A 27533-nucleotide genomic window follows, 5' to 3' on the forward strand; every position below is an offset into this window, starting at 1 on the left:
TCACACCTCCCGCACCCCGTCTCGCAGCCGCAGCCAGCCCCGCCATCTCAGGAGGATGCTCGGCCGCCCCGTGCCACGCTCCCAGCTCGTTCCTCTGCCCGTGCCTCGCGCCGTCGAGACAAACCCCTGCACCGAGCCGGCCACAAAGCCGACACACCACGGAGCCGGTCCCTGCCGAAGCACGTCCCCTCTCTGGGCCTTGAGGCTGGGGGAAAGCGTGACCAGGACCTCCCACAGCTGCCAGACCTTGCCGTCCCTCTGCCCCGCTGGCATGGGTGAAACATCTTTGGAAACATCGTCCTGGGAGCAGGGATGCAGGCGCTGCCTGTACTGGCAGGCTGGAGGCTGCCCGGACAGGCAGGCAGCAGGCAGCCCCCCGCCCCGGCACGCAGCCGCAAAGGGACCCCAGCCACGGGGTCCCGCTGCTATTGCACTTTTCTTTCGCTCAAGCGTCACCAGTTTGGCGCAGGGAGCAAGAAGGGAAGTGGCGGGCAGGGCGAGGGGAGGCAGCAGGGCCCCGCCGGGCAGGGCTGCGGGCAGAGGGGTATGTACACGGGCAGGGGGTGGAGAACGGTCCAGCTTGCTTGATCCTGTTTGTTTTCCAGTGTGAAACAAGGTCCGTGACTTGTTTAAAGTGGTTAATTGGTATTTTCTGTCTCTTTTTTTTCTTTTTTTTTTTCTTTTTTTTTTTTTGTAAAAAGGGGGTGAGTGGAGGGTGGGGGGGAAGGTGGGATTGAGGGGGACAGAAAACTGGGAGAGACCCCCACCCTGTTACCCTGGGCTGTAAACAAATCCTCGGAGACGAGTCTCTGAGCTGCTCATTTCTCGGGCATCTTGCTGGCTCCCCCCTTCCGCTGGATCGGGGGCTTGGGGACGCGCTCGTCCCCGTCGGGGCTGCCTCGGGAGCCTTCCCAGTGCTCGAGCGTTTTCTTGTGATTAGTCTTTGCTGCCACGCTCTCTCTGCCCTTCAAGGACGCTTCTGGAGGCCTCTCCTTGGGTTTCCTTCCCCTTTTCTTCCCGCTTGTGCTTTTCTTTTTCTCCTCTTTGCTGGAAGAAAGCTGTTCCCTGCTTTTCTTTTTCCGGCTGGCCTCTGCGGAGGTTCGGAACCAGTTCTGTGTCCGTGGGGTGACACAGGGATTAGTGACCATCCTGGGGCCGGGCACCGGCACCGGCACGCACAACCCATGCCTCGCCTTGACCACCCCACGCCCCACCGGCATTGCCTCCCTGAGGACAAGCTGACCGGCACCGAGTGGCTGCCACTGGCCTGGGGGTGTCAGGGACCCGCAGGGGGACAGGGAGGTCCCCCCCAGACCGTAACAGCATTGCTGGTGCTGCTGGGTGCCGCCGTGCTCCGCTCGCGGCAGACATGGATGGATGGAGCGGGGCAGCCTGAGGATGGGCACGTTGGAGCGGAGACCAGCCCGGACCAGCCCCAGCCGCCTCCTTACCTCTGAGTGAGCCTTGATGATGTGGTACTTGACCCCGCTCTCAGAGCTGAACTCCTTCTGGCACAGGAGGCAGCGGTACTTGCCCACCGAGTGGTCTCCCTGCAAGACAGAGCATCCTCCTGCAACCCCAAGCAGAGCCGAAAACGCCCTGGAGGGGTGGCTCCCCCCATGCTGCTCGCGTCCTGTCAAGGCAGGTTGACGCTTGAACCTCGAAGCAACAGAAAATAAACGCTCATTTCTAAAGCACCAAATCTCTGCCAGCCCTCAGTCCCAGGCCAGGAGCTCACAACCACATTTTCTGCTCTGAATTTCAGCCCGTTGCGCCGCAGCGTTGCGGCGGTGCCGGCCATCACGACACCGGCACCAGGCACCGAAGCACCAAGTCCTACAAGCTTGGAGGGCAGTGAGCGGCGGGTTCTGCTGCCCGTGCATCCCCAGCAGCGGTTGTTATCGCCGACACCGTCTGTGTCCCCGGGCACGCGGGCGGCTGACGCGGCCGATCGCCCCATTTCCTCACCATCAGCAGATTTGTGATCTCCTGGGACCGAACCGCCATCTAATTTACGTCCAACAGACTCACCTAGTTTTCCTTTTACACTGTCAGAGAGACACAGTGAGCGCTGGATTTCTGTCATTACAGCCCTTGTGGGGATGACTGATCTCCTGGCTCTGCCGCAGTTCATGGCACAGGGGAGATAATGTGCTCTCTATTGATGAGGGGTTTATGGATGGGCCCCTCCAGGCGATATATACGCTCCCTGGGAATTTCTCCGTAGCTGGCTCCGTGCTGTAAATCTGGAGTTAGACAGGTCTTTCATTTCAGGGACAGGCCGGAGGTGGGCAGGCCTGGCCCCGCCGCAGACTGGCTTCAGAAAGACTCACGCAAAAATCACGTCGGTGCATCAATGCCTGCTGCGGACGGGGCGCTGCCCGGGAGCACCCTCTGCTCTCAGTAAGGCTGGATCTATTTCGACCAATTCTGCAGGATCTTACAGCAGAAATCAAAGGCCAGCTCAGGGGAGGCTGTGATTTACACCAGATTTGGTGGCGCGTGTATCCACTGCAAAACTAAACCCTCCGTAAGGGCAAGATGGCATGGGGGACATGAAGCAGCAAAGCCCCCCGGGGCTGGCCCCCAACACTCAGCCCCAGCTACACCGGACTCTGTGCTTAAAGAAAATGCTCATGCAAACGCCTGGCTGCTTTCTGTGCACAGTACCAGCCAGAAAATGGCTCCATTTTCTCTTGGAGACCGTTTTCTGGTGGGCTGCCTGGTGCTGCAGGCTAGCAAAGGAACTGCCCTCGTCTCCTGCGTTTGCACTTTTATGCTGCATAAATACAGCTTCTTCTGCCGGATCTCTGCAGCCCATTTTCTAAATGATCTCATTAGGGGTTGATGTTCCAGCTAGTGCTGGAGGAGTGCGGGAGTTTGTGTTTTTAATAACCACGGGGTATGTATTGGAGCTGCCTCCTGGAAGCTCCATTCAATGGAAGCTGCAGCTGGAAACGTTTCAGGGTATAAAGCTTTACCAGCTCTTACTTAGTTCCAATTTGAGGGACCTACGCTGAGCTCCCGATCCCTCCCCCGTGGCGGCTGCAGGCCACCGGAGCTCACTGCAGCCGGCAGCGTTGCTGCTCTATCGAGCGAGAGGGCACTGGTCTCTGCACAGACCGGCCGCCTCTTCCAGCCCCAGCTCCATCCCCAGGAGGCATCGCACCAGCGTCCCTCCAGCTGGGGAAACTGGTGGGTTTCCAGCAGGGCTGCAGGGCTGCCCAAATCAGTGGAGAAAGACCCGACTCCCACCTGCCTCAGAAAACATTCAGCTCCCAACACTCAGTTCCTAGGCTCTGAGCTGCTGTGGTCGATGCGTGGCTGCGCACAAGGTGCTGGCCACGCTGGGTAGCCGAAGGCTGGCAAACGACTTGGGGCTTGCAGAAGCCATGCTGGGCAAGGGCTGCTGCGGGACGGGGACACTGAGGCGGGAGGACGCGAGGCAGGCGGGCTTGCTCCCACCGTCCTTGTCTCCAAGGCACTGGGTGAGCCAGAGGTTTGGGCTCTCAGGCGAGACATTTGTGTTGCAAGACCTCTCCTCCAAGGCTGGGGCGGTAGCTGAACTCCCTCTGTTTCATCTGCCCAGCTTGACCCCTCTGCCTTCAGCTGCCTGTGGCTGCGGATTTGATCCTGCCCAGGAGGACAGTGCTGAGAGCGAGTGGCCAGACCAGGATGGTGCAACAACAGGCTGAGCAGTGACAACTCAATGGGCAGCGGCACGGCTCGGCCAGCCCTCCCAGTGGTCATGATCCTTTAAACCTGTGCCCTTGTCCCTCGGCCTTTTGCTTCCCAACAATTCAGGAGGGAGAGAAAACCGAAACCTAACCCCAGCTCCGAGCGGAGGCTGTAAAAGGAAGGACCTACCTTGTTGCAGTTGGCCAGGTGAGCTTTCAGCCCCGAGACGCTGGAGTAAATGGCTTCACAGCACTGCGGGAAGAAACAAAGCAAGGTTTGCCACGATCCCCCCTCATCTCCGTGCCTTCCTCCGTGCCGGGGCCAGGAGCCCGCTGCGCCAGCAAGGCCACCGGTCCAGGCTAAGCAGCATGAGGTTAATGCTCTGCGAGACGCGGACGGCTCTGGTCACACGTTTCCTATTAGTGCTAATGGGAGTCATGTGGCCACATCCCTCTGCAACGGGCTGAAAAATGTCTCCCCTAAATGTCTCCGTGGAAAACGTACATTTGTGAGGAGTCAGGCGGTCCTGCTGGGCTACAGGAGTTCTTGGAGCCACAGCAGACGCTTAACGGAGAAGAGAAATCACCCAGGCAGCAGCATGACCAGTTTCTGAGCAATGTCTTTTCAAAGTGCCTGTGTATGACATTAATTAGCCAGCGCGTCTCCCCCGGCCTTGCGGTAACAGCCCCGTTCAAAACTCCCATTAGCAAGGCTTTGTTTCAGATGATAAATCAACGGCCCAGCACGAGGGTGGAGTTCACCTCCCTGCGAGCTCAGGCCAAGGCTGCGATTTACAGCAAGATGAAGCGCACACACCATGTCCCCGAGGTCTTTGCCTGTCCCAGGGCTTTAAAGAGAATGGCTTAAAACCAGCCCTGGCTTTACTCTGGGAAAAGCAGGTTCTCTGCATAAAAAGGCTCTCAAGCACAAAGCTTGCAGCCTTCGCCCCGTCAGGATCTCGGGAGCTTCCCAAAGGCAGCTCCAGAGCCCAAATCGGGTGATGCTGAACCGTCAGACCGAGGACACCTGGGGAAAGGGTGGCCTGGTCCCCAAGCCCGGTGGCTTGAGCACACCAGGAGGGTCCCAAAGGTGGGACACGCTTCAACCAGGCATGGCAGGAACCCCAGGGAGGAGAGGTGAAACAAGGGTCTGAGCATCACTGCTAGCTTCATACCACCAAAGAACCTGGCTTTGGTGGGTTTCTGCCCCAAAAACTCCCCTCTCCTCCTGCAGATTGAGACCAGAGAAGAACAGAGACGGTCCTTACATTATTGGGACAGTTGATGTGGCCCTTCTCCTTCACTTCATTCTTCCAGTTTTCCAGCAGCCTCGGATTGAGCTTTGGAAGCCCCGGTCGGGTGTAATTGAGCTGCAAACAATAGAAGACGATTAGCAGAGCGGCACACACCAGTCCGGTCCGTGGTGGAGTCCTCTCTCTTCACATGGGTCTTTGCCCCCCCCGGAGAAGTGAATCGGGGCTGAAAACTAACTGGGAGGCTTCCCCCGGAGGTGGCAGCAGCAGGGTGGCTCTGCCCGCTGCCGTGCCACCGGCGGGCTGAGGGGCAGCTGTGGGCGAGGAGCAGGGCTGGAGCCCCCGGCACCACAGCCACCTCCTGGTGCTGGAAAACGGGAGAGAGGAGGCTCCTGCTCCTGGGTCCGTGCCCCATCGCAGGGCCAGGCCCAGACCCGCTCTTCTTGGTGCATCGTGTTGGTGTGGCCCTTCTGCTGCGTTTCATAACTGGGAGAATAAACAACCCTGCACGCTGGGCAGAGGGGACGGAGGCCAAGAGCCTCCATGGCTGCCTTCCACCGATGAATGGGCACAACCCGTTGAACAATGAAAGGCTCTTGTGTCGCTGCCTCTCCTTCTGGCAGGGCTGCTCTTTCCAAGTGCTTTTAATTACCGCTTTATTAGCGACTTTGAGGTTTCGCATAGCGGACCGGCCTTCCCAACTCCATTTCTGCATATTCAACGCAAGCGAACGCGGCTGAGGCATCTCCGTGCCTCCCAACCGCCGTGCCCGGCCCTACCTGCGGGGCCGGTCTCTGCCTGCCACCGTACCACCGTGGCAAGGTCTGCAGGGGACACGGGGATGCTCTGCCTGCAATCTGACCTGCCTGCCTGCCGGCCACACGACCACATCAGCACAACTCCCAGCCCAAGCTAGCAAGCTATGCTAAGACCGACAGATGTTGCTCGGGTCCCAAGCCCCAAAACTTGCCCCGAGTCGGAGCAGGGCTGGGTGAGCTCACACGTGGCACCCTACGGGTGTGGGTATCTAACACGTGCTGCTCTCCGTGGGCACCTCCGAGCGCGGGGCACGGCTGCATCGGCGCATCGCGCTGGCCAGGGAGGATGCGCAGAGAAACGGTGCTTTGCAGAGAGGTACAAACCCAGGCCCTGCTTTCAAAACATGCCCCTAGGAGCCGGAGCTTGTGGTTCCGACGCGGCGGGGAGGCGGCTAGCTGGATTTGTTTTCCAGCTGTGACTTTTCCTGAACATGCTGATAAAGCTGCGAATTTGCCTTTGTCCAGCTCCCTCCAACAGTTTGCTCCCAAACCTCCCTGCAAAGGGGAGCTCCCACCGAGGGCTGGGGATGTGGAGGGCTCAGACAGCAACCGCTCGTTTCCACCCAAATTTAAGTGATCCACAAGCCCCCACGGCCCCCACTCTGGCACGCAGCGGGGCATGGCCGGAGGAGAAGGGAGCCCGGGGAAAGCTGGGCTCCGCGCGAAGGGCAGGGGGCAAAGGGCCTTGCGAAACAGTGCTACGGACGCTGGTAAGGACGGATGTGGAAAAATCCCCCGAGCCCCAGCGTGCTGCTATTCGGCCGTGCTTCACGGCTGGGGGAGATGCCAGCAGAGCTCTCTGAAGCGCTGGGATAGTGCATCTACCAACCGCTTGGTCCTCCGCCCGGGGAAGGCAATGCCACCTCCGGGGGAGAACACAGGAGTCCCTTTTTGTCACTGATACTGAGAGCCAGGATGCCAAACGGCCTCCTTAATTAAAAACCAATCAATCCCATGAATGAGCAAACATTAACAGCAACCGCACACAGCCCAGCAACAACCTCTCCCTCCGTGCATCCCTGGGGAAGAGATGAGGGGGGGATGTTCAGAGATGCGGACTCTGCTGCTCCGGCTTCCCACTCCACAGAAAAATCCCTCCCTGCTCTCCTCCAAAGCCCTGCACAATAACATGCAAATCCTATGTCTTCCCGGGGCGCTGCGGTTCTGGGAATGTCAAAGTCATCTTTATGTCTCTATTAAGAGGGAGCCCCAGGCATGGAATATTTTATTTTTTTTTCCATTTATTTTCCTCAAACAGCCTGTAAGTGAAAATCTTCATGGCCAAATCATTAAACGACTACAACTGGTTTTGGCCGCAACCCATCTCTTCTGAACAGTTGAAGGATGCTGGGGTGGGAAGGCTTGTTTTCTTTGACTGATGGTTTTATTTAATTAACTTTCATATTTCAATCCTCTCTGCTCCCTAGACAGCTCTCCCCTTCCCCAAAATATATCGCAGTAAATGAGAACCATGCAGGCTGCCTCAGCCCAGGCCAACAAGCTCCCCTGGAAGTCTTACCGAGGTCCCCAGCGCGAGGCACGGCTCTCCCATCGCCCCATGGAAACCACGATGATGCCGTCCGGGAGGTGAAGCCAAAACACATCCCGGGGCGCTGGCTGGCAGCCGGGTCACACCACACCGGCGCTGCTGAGCAAGGGGAGGAAGGACGGACTCGGCCCCGCCGAGCTCCAGGTCCGCAGCCGAAGCTGGGATCTAGTTTGGCCCACCAGTGACATGAGTCTGCAGGGCTCAGCCTGGCTCCCGCCTGGATGGCAAGTCCATTGTTTTGGGGGACAAACCCGAACCAGGCTCTTCTGCTCTGGAGTTTATTCTGGTTCCACGACAGGGTTTTCTTAAAAACTCAAGCCTGGAGATGACTTTTCCCTTTTAGCTTTGACTGGCCTATGGCAGCCCTGTGCTCCGGACCCCCGTCACACAACACCCAGGCTCCACGGGGAAGTGCAGCCTCCGTGGCCGCCCCCAGCCCTGCAGCAGCGCCTGAGCTGTGGGGAGGCAAACAGGGTGCCCTTGCATCCCACGGAGGAGCGATGCACCCCTCCCTGCGCAGCACAGCGGCTGCCTGGGCTGCAGGAGCCCCCCACCACCTCCAGCCCAGAGCTCATGGCACCCTGAAACAAGCAACTCCACCTCGAGCTCTACAGGGAAAGCATCACACTGGGAAAACTGTGGGATTTCCACGGCGTTTTCTCCCCTCTTGCCACTTAGATGCCTCTTCCCTCTGCTCAAGGAGGCTCTTTCTCTCAGTCCGGCCGCCAAAACGGGTAAGGGCATCATCCCCCACCAGATGCCAGAGCCCACCACCACCTGCCCGCGCCACCGAGCTGGGAGCCTGCCGGCCTCTCGCTCCTTCTGTGGCAGCCCCGAGACTGCTCATGGGGAGGCGACGGCCCCAGCAAAGGCCAGAGGGGGGTTGGAGGATCGGCATCATCTTCATGGAGCTTCTGGAAAGGGGATTTTTCCCAGAAAAGCAGCAGGGGTGTGCCCTTCCCCATCTGACATCCCCAGCAAGCGGCCGTTGTGAAACACCCCATCTGTTTCAGCTTATCCAGAGGCAAATAAAGATCGGAGCGAGAAAATAAGACTCCAGTGTATATTTAGAAATGCTGGATTTGGTTAGCGCAGAATGAAGGCAGCGCTGGGATCGAGCAGCAATCGTTTATTCTAATGCCATTGCTTTGGTGCGAAGGAATCTGTCCTCCCGGGGAAAGGCGAACACATCCCACCACGGGCCACCAACGGATCCAGACCCAACGTCCCTGGCCCCAGCCGGAACCGGCTGCCACGTGGCCACGAGGGCAGGCCACGGGGCAGGGGCTGCCTGCTGGGGGGCTGCGAACCCCCGTATCCCATCAGCTTGCCTTCCCCTGGGGAAAAGCTTCGCTGCCCGCAGAAGGGATAGAGAGGAGGGGTGGCTTTCTTCATCAGCTCCCTTGAAATCCACATTGACTGCTCGGACCGTGACGGTCCTGGAGAGCTCGGGGATGAAGCAGGTCCTGCGCTGCAGCAAATCCAGGTGCATCCAGCCATCATGGGTTACAGAGTGGAGCTGGGAAGCGTCCGTCCCTCCAGGACCCTGGAAATCCCCAGATCTTGCCAAGGAGGCACAGGAGCAGTTGAAATCTGCCGCCGATCCCTGACATCCCACCTCTCTCCAGGTACAAGCCAGTGAGGCGGTCTGCGGGCCCGGCAGCGCACTACCAATGGCTGGATACGGCCCGTGGGAAGAAGTGATGGCGTGGCAGTTCTTCTGGGAACATCAGTCCTACCACCCCGGTCACGGTTAACTGGTGTTTGTCTTTCTGCTGCTCTGGTGGCTCTGGGTTGTCAGCTCCCTCGGAGGGACGGTCACCACATGTGCTCAGCAGGGCGGTGGCACGGGGACGTGGGGACGCTGCCCGCTCCTCCGAGCCTCCCGCGCTGCCTGGGGCTGGACCCGCCACAGAGCTGTCCTGCCAGCACGGCTGAAGCCAGTTCTGAGGGAAGGGTTATTTTTGGGGCTGTAAGAGGGTCAAACTGGGCACTTGTTGGCGTGTTTGGGTCACTCGCGGTTGGGAGGATTTTTTTCTGCACCTTGAACTGAAGGAACTTGCAAACGTAGACCAGTCCTGAGCAATGCACGACGCTGCGCAGCAGAGCAGCACAAAACATGCTGAAGTCAGCAAGCTCCCACCAGCCTCCCCAGGCAGAACCTGCCTCCCACCTCCTTCCAGCATCACTCATCGAGAAAAAATGTCATAGACTGAACAGATTATATTTTAGAATGTTGTCAAGGGAACGTGGTAGTCACTGCAAGACGTACCCGCAGGCACACTCACGGCTACATACGTATTCGCCCACTGCACTGACCTCCTCTGAAATCCATCTGTGCGACACACAGCCAGCACAGCCAGGGAGAGTAGCCCGTGCCGGGCCCGAGGTCCCGATCCTTCAGCCCAGGAGCCTTGTTTTGCCACTTGGGAGCTGGTCGAACTCCCCCCTTACCCATCTCCGATGCAAACCTGCTTCCGCCAACCTCATAGCAATTCTCTTTGTTTTTTTAGTGCCGCGATGGGGCTCAATTAAACTTAAACAATTAGACTCTAAATGCAAGAAATGTCTCATAAAAAAACCCACCACCGCAAACAGCGTTTCATGGAGAAATTATGCCAGTGGCTGAGACCTTTATGATGCCTTTGTATGTCAGCTTGCACATGGGCCCCTTGTCCAGGCCTGGGACTCCTGGCTGCTCCCTCAATGCAAACAGAAAATACCCAAAGTCAAGAGTAAGGGGAGCAATTCGGGGAGGAAAGAGAGGAATGCAAGTGCTGAGGCTAGAGGGGGGAGAAGCGAACACCACACCTCTCCTCCCACAGTATTTGAAATGAAACAGCTACTTTGGGTTTGACTTTTTTACGTTATAAATGCATTGCAGCTGAAGTTGTCTGGAAACCAACAACGACAACACCAAGCATCAGGGAAATAAAAACTTTGCAACTAGTTCTGGCCTTAAAACCCCCAGCTCTGCTCCAACGCAGACGGCAGCACCGTGGCCGGATCCCCTTCTGTGCCGGCCGCCTCACCGGGATGCCAAGGTGGGTAAAGAAGATGCTGGTTGGTTTGTGTGCTGGTTTTTCACCTTCCCACCATACGCAGAATGGAGCTGAGGCAGGCTGAGCTCCTCCAGGTCTCCGCTGGAGCACTTCTGCCAAGAACACACACGTGCCAGCACAGCATGGGACAGGCTGCAGCAGCAGGAAGGCATTTCGGCTGAGGTTCTGCTGTTGTGCCACCCATTTTCCTGGGGCAAGCCGCATCGCTTCTCCAGGCGGGCTCTGGGACTTGGGCTGTTTTCCTGGCTGGAGGCAGGTCCTTTGGGCTGGGGCTGTCCTGCGCTCCGCACACTCATGGCAGAGGCACTGCCACACTCTCCTGCTGTGGCAAAGCTTTAACCTGCTGCCCTCTGCTCCTCACTCCCATCTTTGCAATGTGCCCAACATCCTGCCCAGGGTGAATTTTGGAACACTGGACAAGAGATACCCAACTGTTCAGAGCAAGGAAAAGACCTGGTACCTAACCGCAGAGTTGCTTGCTCAAGAAACAGGCTGCAGCTGGTGCAGTGACTTGCAGGATGGCTCTGCGTTGAGTCCCAGCGCTGGCCAAAAGGTATTGACCACAGGATTAAAAAACTCCGACTCCCTCTCTTTTTTTTTCCTTTTACACCGAAAAGGTTTAAGATTTGCTGCTGATTCATTCCTTTTATGGTCCAGAAGGAGTGTTCCTGGAGGGAATTTCAGCTTTGGGACGTTCCCAGGGATTTTGGGACCTCCTCCCACAGCCAGGAGGGATGTTTAATTTAACATGTTACTCCAATGCCTCCACGAAGCTCAAGACTGCCAGGGCACCAACTTTCGCTGCACAGATCCTGCTGCCCCAGGCCATGCATGCATCACTTCTGAAGCCTGCAGGGCTCAGCCCTGCCTCCACGCTCCAGCTTCCTCCACTCGCAGGACCACTGCTCTAGTGATGCTGTGGGCTCTTTACCTCCAGGGAAAAATCTCCCAGAAATTAAGGAAGAGACATGGAAGGGAGGAAGTTCCATCTGGGGCTTCTTTGCTTTCTGACAGCACAAGGTAGATTCTTTCAGATCCAGCCTCTGCTCTTTTCACGTGCTCCTCCTGGCTGTCAGCCCTTACTTCACTGCTGAGCACAGACCAGAACTGACCTCCCTCCACAACCACCTCTGGGCTGGACTCCGATCTCTCTACTGCCCACAAAGCACCACCTTTTGCTCCATTTATATCTGGTCCCCAGCAGGGCAAAGCTGCGTGCTGCCAGGCTTGTATGGAGCCTCCAGATCACTGGGTCTCAGCCTGTGCTGGGTGGGCTCTTTAGCAGTAAATTTGCCATCACAGCTAATTGATTTAAGGCACAGAAAATGAGACACGTGAGCCCGCAGCCAGCTGGGGCCACACTAGCATCCCAGGATCTCCGCGTACAGCTAGTGCAAAAAACGGGAGAAATAAAGGCTTCTCACCCGCTTCGTTTCAGGCACCAGGTCGTCCTTCATCCTCCGCTTGGTCCAATCCTTGGCGAGCTCGTCCTCCGCTATCTCCTGAAGGTGGAAGACGGCTACTTGGGCTGACGTCCGACGGATGCGGCCGCTCGGGGTCCTTTCGAAATCTTCTATGGGGCGAGGCTCTGGCTTCACCTCTGGCTCCTCCGGAGGCTGCAACAGAGACAGAGTCAGGAAGGGCATGATGAAGGGAGAAGAGGCGAGCTCTCTGGCCCCAGGACGGGGATGCTGGGGTTTGGGTGGGTTTTGGGCTGCAGTGGGGGCTGCAGAGACACTCTGCACCCAAGCACGGGAACAAGGCCAGCACCCCGCCTTCCCCAGCCCAGCAGACAGCCATGCATTAGACTGATTGCATCCTTTCATGCTCCCACGTGTATCACCATCTTCATTTATTAGAGTTAGGCAGTTATTAGCATCGGATGCACCGTCAGCAGGGATTAACAGAATAGAAAAGGATGCTTCCCAGGGACAGATCCTGCCACTCCAGTGCTGGTGAGCAGCCAGTGCCTGCTTGCTGCTGAGGGAGCGGCCCAGGATCCTTTTTTTTTTCTCTCCCTGCAGAGCATGGATGCAGGGTGGGCTGGAGCACAGCCCCACGGGCAGCAGGGACAGGGAATGCTGCCAACCGCTCCACTTCCCTAAATGCAGCTCCCCACTTTCTCGGAAGGGCAGAGAGGGCTGCAGCCCATTCCCCCCCAACACTGCATGGTACAACACGCGCACGTGATAACGTGAGGGAGAAAACAACATCGGTCCGACGTCTGCACCTGCCTTGCCCGGCCCGGCCCTGCCCGGCTCTGTCCTGCCCACAGGCTCTGCAGCTCTGCAGTCACCCCCGGGGGGGGACGGCCCCGCTCCTCGGGCTGTGGAGGCGTCCGGGGGGCTCACCGAGGCCGTGTGTTCTGACCGCACATGGTAGTCGTGGCCAGCCTTGGATTTGTACTTCTTGCCACAGTGTGGACAGCTGAAGACAGGCTTGTCAGCCTCAGCAAGCTGCTTCCCACACCGCTTCTGGTGGTACTGGTAGCCCATCAGGCTGGAGAAGTTGGCCACGCAGCCCTACGGAGATGGGGAGAAGGAGAGGGTTAGGGAAGGCTGGGGCTTCATGTGCCTATGTTGAAAGGGTCAGGTACCATTGCTCCAGGGAGGAACCCGTCCTGAGGAGCCCCCTCCACAGAGCAGCTCCGCCAACCCGTCCCCCAGCCGGCCCCTCGCCCCCCCCTCCCCCCCCCATGGGCACAACAGTGCCATGGAAGGGGAGCAGCCCTGTCCCCGGCGCTACCTGCCCCAACACACCGACAGAGCTCCCCGGACAGACACATGGTGGGCAGCAGGAGGGGACGGTGGTGGGGAGGCACTGCCTGCATGGAGAGCAAAGCATCCGCGGGGACAAACCTCTGCCACACGCCCCCGTTACCTGTTCGTGACTTGTCTGCCACCAGCTCGTGACCGTTTTTCGGTGCGGTTTGGTTTAGTTTTACACTGCGCCCAGGACAGCACCGGCTGTGCCCCTTCCTGAGTTCAGGAGGCAGAACCTGTCCTTCAGCACTCCTCAACCTGCCCTATGCCCACCCTCCTGCCGGGATGGCCTGTCGCTGGGCACACGGAGCCAGGGGGATGGGGACCGGGATGGCTGAGCTAAGGTGGAAAAGTCGAACATGTGCCAAGGGATGCCTGGAGAGCACACATCCCCCTCTGCATCGGGACTCACTCCTTCCGCCTCTTCACAGAACGAGAAACAGGAATCGTTCTCGTACCTCATTGGGGCATTTCAGTTTTCCCATCTGCTTTAGCACTTTCCTCAGCCTTTCCCGCTCTTCCTGTTCACCAAGTCCAGCGGTTTCCACAGGAACAGGCTGGAAACAAGGAAGTAACAGAAGCGACAGAGTCAACCATTTACTCATGTCCTCTGTGCCAGGAGTGGGTGGCAAACCTCTGCCTCGCAGGAGCTGCCCTTGGCCAGGGGGATCCTCTCGTTAAAAGAGCTGCATCTCCCACTGCTTTACCGTATGCCAACGCCTTCATTGCTAGGTGCCAGATCTGCTCATGCCTTCCCGTGTTTGCACCCAAAGGGCCAGCTGAGAAACCCATGAGCAGTTCCTGCACAGAGGATTTACTAGCCAGACTGAAGAGCAGGAGATTAATGCACAGGTAAAAGACAAGTCACAACTGATAAGCACGGGACATGTAGAAATGTGCTTATGCCTTGCCCTGGTATCCTGGAGAGGTACACGACCAGATTTCTAAGAACAGCATCTAAACTGGTGCCCGCCAGATTTTATTCATGATAAATTTTGTGGCTTTCTCACATACATGGTAGAGAGCTAAAGACTGGATTTTGAGATTCGTGCAAGGCAGAACCCATCAGTCCCGGATCCATGGGTACAGTTTTGGAGGCAGAAGCTTTGCCTCTCAAAATCTGTCTCACTGTACTCACTAAATCTTCCCCTGTTCTGGGATTTGAAATCCTGTTTTATTTTTCCAGTCCTCTGCTCTACTCCCTGGGATCACGGTGAGCCTAACTAGCTGCCTGGGAAGGAATGGCTTTGCTTGGCAGGGAAGGGGGAAGGCCACCATCTATACTAAGCAGTATGTGAAATGCTGCAAAGACAGTGTTGTGAATCCCTCCTTTACAAAAGCAAAGGAACGCGGACTGCCGATTGCTTGGTCTTCTGCATCTGCATCGAGAAACGAGGCGCGAGGTGAGAGCAGCCCAGCTCTCTTACCTTGCTGACGTGTTCAGCCATGGTGTGGTAATTCAGCCCAGCTTTGGACTTGAACTGCTTTTTGCAGTGCTGACACTTCAAGGCATCCTGCAGCTGAAGGAATTAAAGGCAAGTCACCGGGGAGGCCACAGCCCACCGCTCATTTTCCCGAGGGCTGCTGCCACTTGTCAGTAAGCCCCAGGGGTAGCTGTTGCTGCAGCAGTACCCAGCAGTGGGACCCAGCAGGCAACGCAGCATCCCTGTCCCCCATCCCAATCCCAGCCTACAGCTCAGAGTTTTCTCTCTGTTGTCCTGGATGTTGTTATCAAACCCACATGCCCCAATTTTTGGAAAACATTCCGCTTTGGATGGAGATTTAAAGCCCCACTGGCTGGAAACATCTGGACCTGGTGTCTTAGACTTCCTGTTAAAGGGTGAGGAAAGAGAAGACGCTTTGATCTACCAATATGTTAGTGGACTGTGCTCTGCAGTCCTATGAACTACGGCAGATGCTGGCGTACGATACACTTTCTGGGTGCCTGGGCTGTTTGAAATTAAGACACTGCTGGACACGATCACAGCAAAATACTTCCCGCCTCATCCTGCTCTGCTGTTTGACCCGACTTGGCCTCCTGAGTGACTGGGGAAGGACTAGAAGTTGGAGAGGGAATGAAGATGGAGCTGCAAATCCCTCCTCATCCTGGAGCTCTGGGGAAATGAAGAATAAAGTCACTGCAGCCAGCTGGGAATGACTCAATTGTACCTGTGCTCCCGTCAGTTAATCTTGCTCCAGACTCAAGCGCTTGATCCTAACAATGTGGATGCTAAAAGCTCCTTGACTCATCAGATGCCAATGCCAGCCAATTTGGGATTTACTTCTCCAGTCAACATGCTGTGTCCATATTCTAACAAGGCCTCCCAGCTGGGATGCTGGGAGGATATACCTGCCCTCATCTCCTTTGGGCCCAAGCATGTTGCAACCATCCCCGTCCCTTATTTCCTTTCCAAAACTGAAGGAAACAGGGCAGGCTGCTTAGTGACAAGCAAGGAATGGAGGAACCCATTTCTGTTGTTTTACACGAGTTTTGGGAGCCTGCATATCCTTTTCCCATTGTCCAGCTAAGAAATACTTCAATCATTAAAGCAGAGCAAGCTGAGAGGGTGCCTGCACTCCAGGGTCACTTCTGATGGGGATACCATGTGCCTGTAGCCGCAGAGCCTTGCTAACGACGTGCCATAGGTTCATCTCAGAGATGAAATACTGCGAGCTGGGCCTGTAGTCACACACACAGAGTTTGGGGACTGTCCTCCCTGGGCCACAGGTTGCTCTGGCAGGGACACTGCAAAGCACCCCAGCTCCTGCAGCGGCACAGCCAGCCACAGCAAGGACCGTGCCTCCCAGGGATGGGTGACAAATCACCTGCTCCTTGGGCTGAAGCCCTGATTCCTTGGCTGAACGGCCACTGGGCTATTTATAGAGGGGAAGACAGGCCTGACTGATCTGGCAGAGTCGTGCTCAGCAGCCCAGCTCGCCATGCAGCTCACGTGGAGCCTACCTGGCTTGGGAGATGCTCCAAAGCACAGGAGATATGAGCAGTGATGGCCAAGATCCCCATTCCACTGAAGCCGGGAGGACATCAGAGGAGGCAGGATTCTGCCCGACATCGATGTAGTATGTGGTTTGAAAGGGAGATGAGCCTCCCACTGCTGTATAAATAGCTAGGCAAAGGCTGAGGAGGCATTTACAGAAAATGAATGTGGAATCAAAGCTGAGCCACATATTTTCAAAGCGGGAGGCATCGATCCCACGTTGGCTTTCTGTGGAAAAGGGTTCGCACCACGCCAGGTGACGGATGAAGACGTAATCCTGTGCTCCAATGGACAGCGGTGTGGCAGACAGACAATTTTTCACTGAACCATTACTGAAGTCCTGTGTCTTGACAGCCTGCCTGAGCACACCCAAGCTCAGTGTCTCCCCGAGACATGCTCTCATTGAACCACAATTTATCTGGCCTGATGCAAGGCATGGCACACAGTGAAATCCCACAGCCAGGACTCCAGAGGAGGCCAGATTAGAGACAACCCCAACAATCTCTCCAGCCTTAAAACTATTAATTTAGCTACTAGAAATACCCGACTCTGCTGGAGACACAGGAGCAAGGGGCCCAGACCACAAAGGGATTCAGAATCGCTCAGAATTAGGTGTTCAAATCCCTCCAAATCAATGTGAGGCAGCCAGCTCTGAAGACGACTAGCAAGTGCTCTATCGAACACAGCACAGAACTGGTTTTACGAGCACCAATACACATTTATGAGTGGCACATGTACACATCCATTCCCCTCCAAAATCCATATGTGCGTGATCGAATAAAGCAAGTCCTTACTTTCTGGCAGACATCCATGTGCTTTTTGAGCCCCACAACAGTTTTCCTGGTTATCACGCTGCAGGTTGGACAGGCGACTTCTCCCTTCTCGCTGATCTCCCGCTGCCACTGGTCCTCAGGATTTGCTGGCGAGGGAGAGGAGAGAGGTGTTACACCCAGCCGCAGAGACCACAACCTGCCTGGGCTGCTCGGCAGAGGAGAGTGCTGTCGTAAGCCTTGGTTTGCTATGTTGAAAAGCACTGAAGTGGGGAAAGTTCCTGATGTTAAAAAAAAAAAAAAAAGATAAATACTCTCCCAGGCATGGGCCCAGCCAAAACCAGACACAAACCATGCAGGCACTCGCAGCTCTGCCTGCCCCACAGCTCCTGCAGCTGCCTGAGCAAACTGGGTCACTGGGCCACTTCACGTGGAGTTACCTGACCTGCCGGCATTTCATAGGGAAAAGGAGGTTCGCCTCTCCAACCCCACTGGTATCCTGCACACTGAGAGTTAAAACATGATGATGCCCTCGGCCACCTCATCTTGCCCTGTGTGGAGTAACTCCCCCCTGCCAAACAAAACAATTAGCGGGAGTGAAACAAAGGTGAACATCTCGGCTCCATCCGGACGTGTGCCTGGAAAGCTTCCCTGGCACCCCTCTTCCAAGCAAACACACAGGCAGCTGGGGGAGTGCTAGCTTCCAGGCATGTGTTTATTTGAATGGCTGTGACCAGCTTAAAAAAAACCCGAAATAAGAGATACATGGGGCCAAAACCTGCTCCCAGGTCTAGAGTTCATGCCGTGTTCTCAGCAGAACAGTGCTGGGCTTCCAGCAAGGGAAGCCCGGTCTGAATAAAACCCACCAAGTCTGTTTATTTGGTTGCTTTTGCACGGCTGTGAGATCAGTGTTGTTTATTTGAATTTGAAAGCAGTGTAAGGCATTGCAGCTGTGTTTATCTTGCACATCCTGTGTTCCTCCTGCTGTCAGAGGTCCCAAGGAAAGTCAGCAACCTGTGCTAGGGTGTAGGCTGCACCTCAAAGAAGACATAATTATGCCCAGAGCTATGTGCTGGCATCATTCACAGAGATGATGTTAGAAAAATGCCACCATCCCAGGCACTGACCTGAACCGTGGGCACACTGAAACCAGGATTTGGCTACCATCTCCCAACTCTTGCAGCGGTCTGTCCTGGCAGCGAAGCGAAGGTAGGGTACCCCTTTTGGGATGTTAGTTGCGGCTGTCCCCACATCTGTGCTAAACCTCAAAAGGGCAGGAGCTGCATGCTCCCACTTTTGATTACGGGCTGCTTTTGCTCACCAATCTGCTAGAAATCTCACCCAGCAAACAGCCCACTGGGTCAGGAGGCATACAGGTGAAGGCGAGGACCATGGCATGAAGGTGGGGATGTGCAGGCTCAGAGCAGACCACGCGACTGAGCTGCTAAGCAGCTAAGCTGCAAGCAGAGCTGCTGCCTGTGCTTTGCCTTCACCAGTCTCACCTGCTGGTAGATGCACAGCCGCTTCCTTCTTCACACCAGCTCCTGGGGGTTTCTTTTTCAGCTCCTCCATGTTGGTGTTCCCCTCCAGCTTCTTGGCTCGATGGGCTTTCGCCTTGTCCTCTGCTTTGACGAGACCTGTAGAGGGAGGGGATTTTTATTCAGTGCTTGCTTCAATACCATCAGACCAACTTGCATTTAGCAGGTAGAAAGTCTCTACCTCTGACCTGAGCTGGCTGTAGATCTGCCAAGGCTGTTTATGTAGTCCATAATTATGACAAGCAGCATCATAACGGCTTGTGGTGTTTTGTAAAGAGAATCATTTTCCCCAACACAGGCAGTTTATGAACTATGGAAACCCCACAGCAAAGTGGGGTAGGATGCTTCTAGCAAGGCAGACTGTGGGGAAGACAGGCTGGGGAGGAGGCAAAAGGGCATTTTGCAAGAAGCTAAAGGAGAAATTGGAACAGCAAATTCAGGATAGAAAAGCAGTGTTCCTGCTGATGAACCTGCACTGTCTAACTGCTTACACCAAGGAACTGGGGTCCCTCTTAGAAAACAGGGCAAACCCTAGGCTCTCACACCAGACCCCACAGGACCTTTTGTCCCTGGATCGGTACACAACTGTCACAATAAACATAGGTCTCTCCCAGTCCCACTGAGTGCTGGGAAGGGTCAGGAAGAAACAGAAGGAGAGGAGGGGTGAGCAGGCAACAGGCACACAGGGAAGAGGAAACCCGGCGCAGCCCCCCTGGGTTGTTGGCGACTGTCACCAAGCCTGCCTGCAAAGCCAAGAGGAACCCAAAGGCAGGGCTCTCCGTGCAGGTAGAGCGCCAGGCTCTCAGCCAGCTTCTCCTGCACGCATCCACGCTCCCGCCTTGTCTGTGCCTCGTCCCCGCACGACTGCACAGGCAAAGTGTGTGCTTCCCATTCAGCCTGCCAAAGGCATCACTGCCACTGAAGCATCCTCCCTGCACCGAGTGGGGCTAACGAGCAGGAGGAGGGTCAGCACATGCTGAGGGCATGCTGGCAGTGGCAGTGCTGCCCGATCCCCCTCTGCTGCGCAGAATTCCTCGGCAGCTCCTGGGCTGATGTAAGAAATGGAATTCACAACTTACAAATGATGCTTTGGAAAGGCTAGCAAAGAGCGGAGCGGGGCTCTTCCCTAGGTCCACACCCCAAAAAAACATGTGCATTTCAGCACTGTGTCTGCCAGGGTCAGATCCACACCTGCCCCATGAGGGTCCACATCCCCCTGAACTTGTGAGTCACAACTCTTGCAAACCCAGGGTCTGAATGGAGACAGCAACCCATGACAGGCTGGTGGCAGCCTGGTCTTTGGGGAGCGAACTGCTATGTTGAACCTGGGGCATGTAGGCAAATGCCTGCCCAATCGTCACTCTCTATCTGAGGCAGCGGGTCACTGGGGAGACCAGCTTATTCTCAAGGAACCCGCAGCAGATGTTTCAGTCTATGGCAGTGCCTCTGTGGGGAAGGGAGACAACCTCAGACTTCCCAGGAGCCAGGGGACAAGAAATTGCAGAGACCACATCCAGCCTGCTCTTTGCTAAGTGTTTTAATTCCTTCAAAGCCATTAGTGCCGCTCCCCTGAGTGGCTCTTGTACTGGAAGATGCTGCCTCCTGCAGTGCCTGGAAACCTGCTTTTTATTTCCTGGGTTGAACAAATTTCACAGCCAGTCCAAATCCAGTTGCTCTCATGTCAGGGATGCTCCAGGTTTCCTCCCTCCTTTGTACTCAGCTGGGTGTATTTATGGAGCACAGCCCCAAGTCCCACTCACTTTTGCTTTATCAGGCTGAAGCAGCCAACTTCTGAGCCTCCTCTCAGAAAACATCCCAGCAACATGTCTCTTCCCCCTTGAATTCACTTTGTTGAATGTGGGCAACCAGCATTGGAGACAATGTCTGAGGGATGGATGCGTCACCCAGCCTTTCTACGCAGCAGAAACCCTTCTTGAGGCCGTTGGAAATCCTGTGACATGGGAGTGTTGATCTGCTGGAGGGTAGGAGGGCTCTGCAGAGGGATCTGGACAGGCTGTATCGATGGGCAGAGGCCAACTGTATGAGGTTTAATAAGGCCAAGTGCAGGGTCCTGCACTTTGGCCACAACAACCCCATGCAATGCTACAGGCTTGGGGAGGAGTGGCTGGAGAGCAGCCCGGCGGAAAGGGACCTGGGGGTGCTGGTCGACAGCCGGCTGAATATGAGCCGGCAGTGTGCCCAGGTGGCCAAGAAGGCCAACAGCGTCCTGGCCTGTATCAGGAATAGTGTGGCCAGCAGGAGTAGGGAAGTGATTGTGCCCCTGTACTCGGCACTGGTGAGGCCGCACCTTGAATACTGTGTTCAGTTTTGGGCCCCTCACTACAAGAAGGATGTTGAGGTGCTGGAGCGTGTCCAGAGAAGGGCAACGAAGCTGGTGAGGGGTCTGGAGCACATGTCTTATGAGGAGCGGCTGAGGGAACTGGGGGTGTTTAGCCGGGAGAAGAGGAGGCTGAGGGGAGACCTTATCGCTCTCTACAACTACCTGAAAGGGGGTTGTGGCGATGAGGGTGTTGGTCTCTTCTCCCAAGTAACTAGTGATAGGACAAGAGGAAATGGCCTCAAGTTGCGCCAGGGGAGGTTTAGATTGGATATTAGGAAAAATTTCTTCACTGAGAGGGTGGTCAGGCATTGGAACAGGCTGCCCAGGGAGGTGGTGGAGTCGCCATCCCTGGAAGTGTTCAAAAAACGTGTGGATGTGGCGCTTCAGGACATGGTTTAGGGGACATGGTGGTTCTGGATTAATGGTTGGACTTGATGATCTTAAAGGTCCTTTCCAACCTAGTGATTCTGTGATTCTGTGATTCTGTGATCCCAGGATGGTGGGATGATAGATGACGTTTCTCGTGTCTTGCTTGTATGAGCAGCTCGTTACTCTTGTGTTACAGCTGGACATACCCGGATCCTTTCCTCTCTTCCCTCATTTCCCAGCGACAGGGTCCCAAGCAGAGCAGGGAGGGAGTTATCAGTGCCAGCTCTGCTGCTGCCTTTCATTCCCTTCAGGACACCCTGCACCAGTTCCTCCAGCATGATAGCCCCAGGCTTGGGGTGGCTGTCATGTACCTCCACCACAGAGAGGGCTCTTGGGGAAGGGGCTTCCCTGAAACTCCCCAGGGAGAAGCTACAACCCTACAGCTGACCAGAGACATCCCTGTATTACCTTTCAGTCCAAATGTCCCCGAGATGGATGGCTGCTCCCCCGTAAATTTCTTAGGAGTTTTCTGTTTCCTTCCTGACTCAAAAGAGAGAAACAGAGAGAGAGATTTGGTCAAATAACTGTACTGCTGGGGGGGTTCAGCAGTCCTAAGGCAAGGTGGGGGGCACACACTCCATGTCAGGAGTGGATTGCCTTGAGGAGGCCTTTAGTCCTGTGAAATACAGGGCTGTTGAATGAAGCAGCCACCCCACCAGACAGTAACAGGACGCTGCTTCCCACCCCACAAAAGCAGGAAAAATAATGCTATCCAAGGCCAGTTCAAACAGTGGAAGTCATGGCTCTGCCTAGCTCCAAAAGCTGCATGGTTTCCACAGCCTCAGCAGCTAAGGTGGCTGGTGGTGGTTCACTTTGGAGCTGCAAGCAGTGTAAACCCATCCATGCCTTGATGGGGACAACCGTGGCCCTGCCTGCCAGCCCCGCAGTGGTAATGGAGAGAGTGAGCCTCTCACACATTTTTTGTGGTTTCCTTAAAAAACCAGATACACGCTGGTTTAAACTGCCACACTCGGTGAGGACAGACAGGCCGACATGGCAGCTTGTTATGCTGCAGGGAATTCAATCCATTGCCAAACCTATAAGTCCTACAGAAATACCTCTATCTGCAACCTGGTTTTAACTCTCAGCGGAACTCACTGTTGCAGGTAACCAGGGGGGCAAACTATCAGGATGTTGGAAAAAGGCTTGGATACATTCAGAGAGACACTGGCAGCAGAGCCCCTTCCCTTCCCACAGGACATCCCTCTCTGAGCTCCTGAACCAGCATAGCCCCGGGCTCTAATCTTACTGTGCTTCATCCTCTCGGGGTCTTCCTCCTGCAGCGAGGCCTGGCTGCCCCCCTGCTGCACCACATCCTTGCCACTCGAGGACTTCGCCGTGGGGGTGGCAGCTGCCATTGCCTCCGCTGCTGCGATCTGAAACTCCTTGCTCTCCCGGCTCTCTGCCAGGCACTCGCCATTCTCAGCGTGGTCCTGGGCCACGGCTTTTTCCGTCTTTGCCTGTTTGGGATGGATGGTGGGGCAAGCTGAACTCTCAGCAGCTCTAGGGCAAAGCACAGAGGGCTTGTTTAAAGAGGGGTTGTTAGAGAAACGTCCTGACACCTCACCCCCCTTGCCAGCCCAGATCATGGGAAAGGAGGTGGGCACACTCCCCTTCTCCCAGCCGTCCCTATGCCACCACCACGCAGCCCAGCCACAGCCTGGTACCTTTTCTTGCCACTACTCTTCCCAATGGCCTTCGGCACTTTGTTTTCTGCTTTGCTGGTTGGCACTGGCCGGTCCAAGTGATTCCAGAGCCGATGCTTTTCTAGCTGGGTTTTGGAGGTGAAGGCAGCTTCGCAGTACGAGCACGAATAGGTCAGCTTCTCTGAGATAGCACCCTGTGCAGAGCAGGGAGAGACAGGCAGGCGTGGATGTTAGACCACAAAAGGGATAGGCTTTTTCTGACACAGGCACAAACACAAATCGTGTGTAATACTCTTCTGCCCCTCCGTGGTTACCAACGGTCCATGATGCCCCCCAGGCCAGACCTCACACTGAGCTGGAGGGACCCCGGTCCCTCTCATACACACCTCACAAGCTGCCCCTGGCCCACCTCTGCCCTCCCCATTTTAATCTCACATTTTTCCTGGGGTTCAAGACCTGAGAGGGGCTTTACCCTGTAGATGGTAGTGGAAGAGCTGGACACTGGAAAGGACACACAGCCTTCCGGTCTCTTACCCCCTGGCAGCGCTGATAGTGGTACTTCAAGCCATAAATGCTGGGGAACTCCAGCCAGCAGCCTGAATTGGGACATTTCACCCTGGAGTGGGCTTTGAATTCATCCTTCCACTGGTTCATCAGCGGGAGCTGGGAACAGGAGAGATGAGAGACACAGCTGAACAAAGAGCACCGCGTGCTGGGTGCGTGCAGGTGCATCCCGAGGGGGCCGGAGGGGGCACAAGGGACCTCCAATCATTCCTGTCCACCCCTTCCCACCGTGCAGCTGCAAAGTAGACCCCAGGGCTGTGTTTCAGTGCAGTGGTGCTCCCTCCAGTGAGGGGTGCTGGGATGGAGCTGCAGGCTCTACAGGCTAATGGTTCCTCCTGAGAATTTAACTTACCATGCCTCCCAGAGCGCACACACACTCCTGGCCAGGCTGGGGAATAAATCAGGCCAGAAGTCACCGGGTGATTTAACCACTCCACATTTCATCCAGTCAGTAAATCACCCCGTGCCCATGCTCTCATGACAAACTGCTCTGTGTGTTGTCCACGCTACCATGCTGGAATTAAATGGCACAACTCTGAGGGGAATAAATCACCCCCTTGCCAGTGCTGCCGGCTCATTAGGCAAACCTGATGTGTCTGAGAGAGAATCCAGTTCATCTGGGAATGGCCCCGGGAAGGGCAGGCTGGAGGAGGGGTACTGTTCCCCACCAGAGTTTTGGAGGATGCTGGGTGCTGGCATGGAGGGGATTTAGGGGCCAAGATCTTGTCGAGTCCAAGACAAGGCTGCTCTGAAGATTAAACCACTGGGAAGGCAGGTTTAATCCCGAGCGAGGCTGGCTGGAGCGCACAGCGCAGCAAGACGCGAAGGGCAAGTCAGAGGGAGCGAGGTAGGGAGGGCACCAGGGATCAGAGCACGTGGGATCTTACGGGGATGTCTTTCAGCGCCTGGTTCTCGGCCTTGGGTCGTCCTTTCTTCCTGCCTTCGGTTTTGTCACTGGTTGCATTTCCTGCAAACAGACGCAGCACACGTCTCCCGCTGTCCGGCCAGCTGTGCTGGAGGAGCCGCCATCCCGGCAATCCTGCTGCCCGGCCGGCTCCCTTGCTCCACATGGGGTCTGCCTTGGCTCTGGGCTGCTGTGCCCTGGCCCTGGCAAGGACAGAGATTCCCCTTTGGAAGGGAATGCCAGCTTCCCTCCACTTCAGTGCACAGTCCCTACCCCTGCCAATGCCTGCACAGGCAACGGCTGCTTCTCCTGGGGTTTGCCGACCCCTCCTCCTTCATTTACACAGAGCAGTTTCAGTACAGCTGGGGCTTGCTTTGGAAAACCATCCTTCCATTTGGGTTGGAAGAAATCCTTCAACTACACCACTTAGCAAAATAAATCTGCACACGGGCAGGGGTGCGGGGCCCTGGGTAAGCTGTTGAGGACAGAAATCCTCCACCCCCTTTGCATGGCTGGTGTGGCCGAGCAGCCCCAGGGCTGGAGAAGGACACTGGCCCAGGGGATGTGACAAGCACACGGGGAGCAGCAGAGGTGGGGATGGCCAGGGGGCAAGGACAGGGCAAGGCAGCGCTTGCGGGGCTCAGGTGTGGAGGAGAAGCCATGGAAACACCTTCGCAAGGGTTCATGGCTCTGTGCATGCTCGGAGCAGACTCTTGCGGCACCCTGAGCACAGGCTAAATGCCAGCGGGGCAGAACCATGCCCAGTTCAACCAGAAAGCACAACCAGGGGAGACTACGAAGACTACAACTCCAGCGTCGCGTTTGTGCACGCCAAACACAAGCACGTTAAACTGCCGAGTGCCAGACCAGATACTTCAGCTCACAACGGCAGCAAAGTCCCTGGTGTCACTTACTAGCCCAGAAGGCCTTGTCTGCAGGAGGTGGTGACCCTTATGGACTATAAGAAAAAGTCCCTAAAAAGCCAATTACCTGCCTGCACTGCAAAGCGGCCTCTAAGCTGTCCTGAAAACATCCCGTCCGGTTTGGACTCCTACCTGCCTGGCTCCTGCTCCAAAACGGCTCATGGCCCGAAGGAGAGGGGAGGGTTTTGCAAGCTTGGCCCCAAACCGTGCTAGTTCTGGAGCAACTGTGCAGGCTTCATTCAAAACCCTTGTAGTGCCCATGAAGGACATTTGTGCATCGCAGCTGCCCTCTGCACTTTGTATTTTCTCCACTGTTCTTAGACCACGCACTCAGGTTCTTCCTCCATGCTCGTGGAAGCGAGGGCCTCAACCTGCATGTGAAACGGAGCTACGTTTCTTGCACATCACGGGACTCCGTGAACTGGGAGTTTACGAAAAAACACCAAATTATACAGGTTTTGCAGCAAAAGCTCACAAGACTGCCATTACCTGCTGATTGCGCTCCCTGTTTTCTTTCACAAACTCTTCAAAGTATTCTAAATTCAAAATATCCCACAGCAGCACGCCCTCGTCTCTCCAGACAGCTCTCCCTGGGAGCCAGGTACGTCCGGGGCTGCGGCTTGCACAGATGCTCAGTGACAGCTTGCACAAGTTTCAGAACTTTCAGGGACGTTTTATGACAAACCAGTGCACAAGAGCAGCCAGTCCAGTCACCCCTCAATGCCCTCATTGACCAGCTGCTGGCTGGGGACAGTGAGGACAGGGATGGGAGGAGCAGAAAACGCGTCTCCTCTTCCTACATCCCACACTAAACCCTGGACTTTCTAGGCACTTGCAGAAGACACGAACCTGGCAGTGCTCAGTGTCATGGCTGGCACTGTGGCCGCACGCCCTTGCAGCAGGTCACCGCAGCCATGTGCCGAGTCAGCCGGCTGGGAACAGCACGCTCTTTAGAAAGGGGGGTGGCTTGTCGATGGACTCGAGGCTTCTCTGGACCAAGATCTGGCTTGGAAAGGATGCTCCCTGCACCAAGCAGGCTGCTGCATCAGAGGGGGCCAGCAAAGCGACTGCAGGGGAGTCCCCTGTCTCCCCAGTCCACATCAAGCCTAATTCACCCCAAGCGAACATTTCCAGCACTTTCCCAGTGCTGGAAGTCCCAACAGCTTCATCACGAAGTGTCCTTCACTCCACCTCATCGCTTTTTCAGTCCACCTAAACCAGAAGGAAAGGCTAAAAAAAAGGGGGGGAACGGGGCACTTTTCTACTTTTAAAGGTGCTGATAAGATGTGGTGCAGGGAAAAATGCTCTCCTGTACACAGATATGTTCACACCGCAGGCAGCTGGAGTTCATTCCCCCTAGCAATAAGTTACACCCTCTGCCAGCAATTACGGCTTCAACCACCCCAAGGGAAGAGTGGCATTTGGAAAACACTTAGGGCACAGCTGTTTCCCGTGAGGCCACCGATTTTGGGTGTCTGGTCTGAGATACATCTCTGGGGTCTAACCCTCATTCTGGGTTCAGGCAACCCGCAGCGTCCAGGGCTGCCAGGGTAAAGACAGCAAAAGCCTCTCCGTGCCCGCAGAGGGGATCTGCCCAGCATAAGCAGACAGGAGAAAAATCTCCCTGGGGCTGGAGATTCCTGGATAGAGAAATCGGCTATCCATCAGAGTGACAGCCCTTAGCCAGCGGGTCCCCCGGGGCTCATACGCTCGCAAGCCTCCATCCCGGGGGCCGCGACACGGGAACAGCAGATGGTCTGAACTCATTCAAGCCTTTCCATCCTTTGATGTAACGCTTAGCTACCAACACGATAAATAGGCGGCAAGACACCCATCTCGTTAAGCCAGACGCATGCCCCGCGAAAGGGAGAGGCCGTCTCCATCCCTCCCCTCCCGTTCCCAGGGACTAGCTCTCTGCAGCTCCGAGGGCCTGGGGCTTTTTTGGCCCAGCACGGCCCACGCCGGTGGGTCAAAGCGAGGAGCAGAGGCGCGCTGAGACCTGATGCACTTGCAACCCTCGTTTTGGCAGCTGACCCCCCACCCCTGCTCCTGGGCTTATCCTCTATGCCCCATCCACTCCCATGGAAATTAAAAAACTGTTCCTTACCAAGCTTGGGCAGCTCTGCTGGTGGGTTTATCCTCGTCTCTGTCCTGCTTTCTTTGCTGGCAGCGGGTTTGTTAGAGCCTGCAGTTTTCCTTCCACCTTTACAGGCATAGGAATCCGCCATCTCTGAAAGAAGCAGGGGAGGCGTTAAGATTCACTCCTTGGAGCCAGGAGCAACACATGCTGAAAGCAAGGAG

General features: G+C 55.9%; 1 protein-coding gene across 3 annotated transcripts; it reads right to left on the reverse strand.

The window, feature by feature from the left end:
- Positions 1-86: 86 nt before the first annotated feature.
- On the reverse strand, positions 87-27460 carry ZNF512B (zinc finger protein 512B; the record flags this gene model as incomplete). 3 transcript variants are annotated; one of them, XM_082007082.1, is made up of 16 exons in its annotated part: positions 87-1112; positions 1452-1550; positions 3868-3930; positions 4946-5047; positions 11784-11975; positions 12594-12881; positions 13580-13678; positions 14549-14641; positions 16912-17036; positions 18390-18524; positions 21604-21675; positions 22445-22698; positions 22863-23035; positions 23376-23504; positions 24293-24372; positions 27340-27460. In XM_082007082.1, the coding sequence occupies 16 exons, from the start codon at positions 27458-27460 to the stop codon at positions 819-821; spliced, it is 2319 nt and encodes a 772-aa protein (XP_081863208.1). In that variant the 3' UTR covers positions 87-818. The 3 variants fall into 3 exon arrangements, with proteins under 3 accessions (XP_081863208.1, XP_081863209.1, XP_081863210.1); XM_082007083.1 differs by lacking the exon at positions 14549-14641; XM_082007084.1 differs by lacking the exon at positions 13580-13678.
- Between the last annotated feature and the right edge of the window lie 73 nt (positions 27461-27533).

The sequence above is a fragment of the Phaethon aethereus genome, assembly GCF_964289735.1.
Source record: "Phaethon aethereus genome assembly, chromosome: 16".
Lineage (NCBI taxonomy): Eukaryota > Metazoa > Chordata > Aves > Phaethontiformes > Phaethontidae > Phaethon > Phaethon aethereus.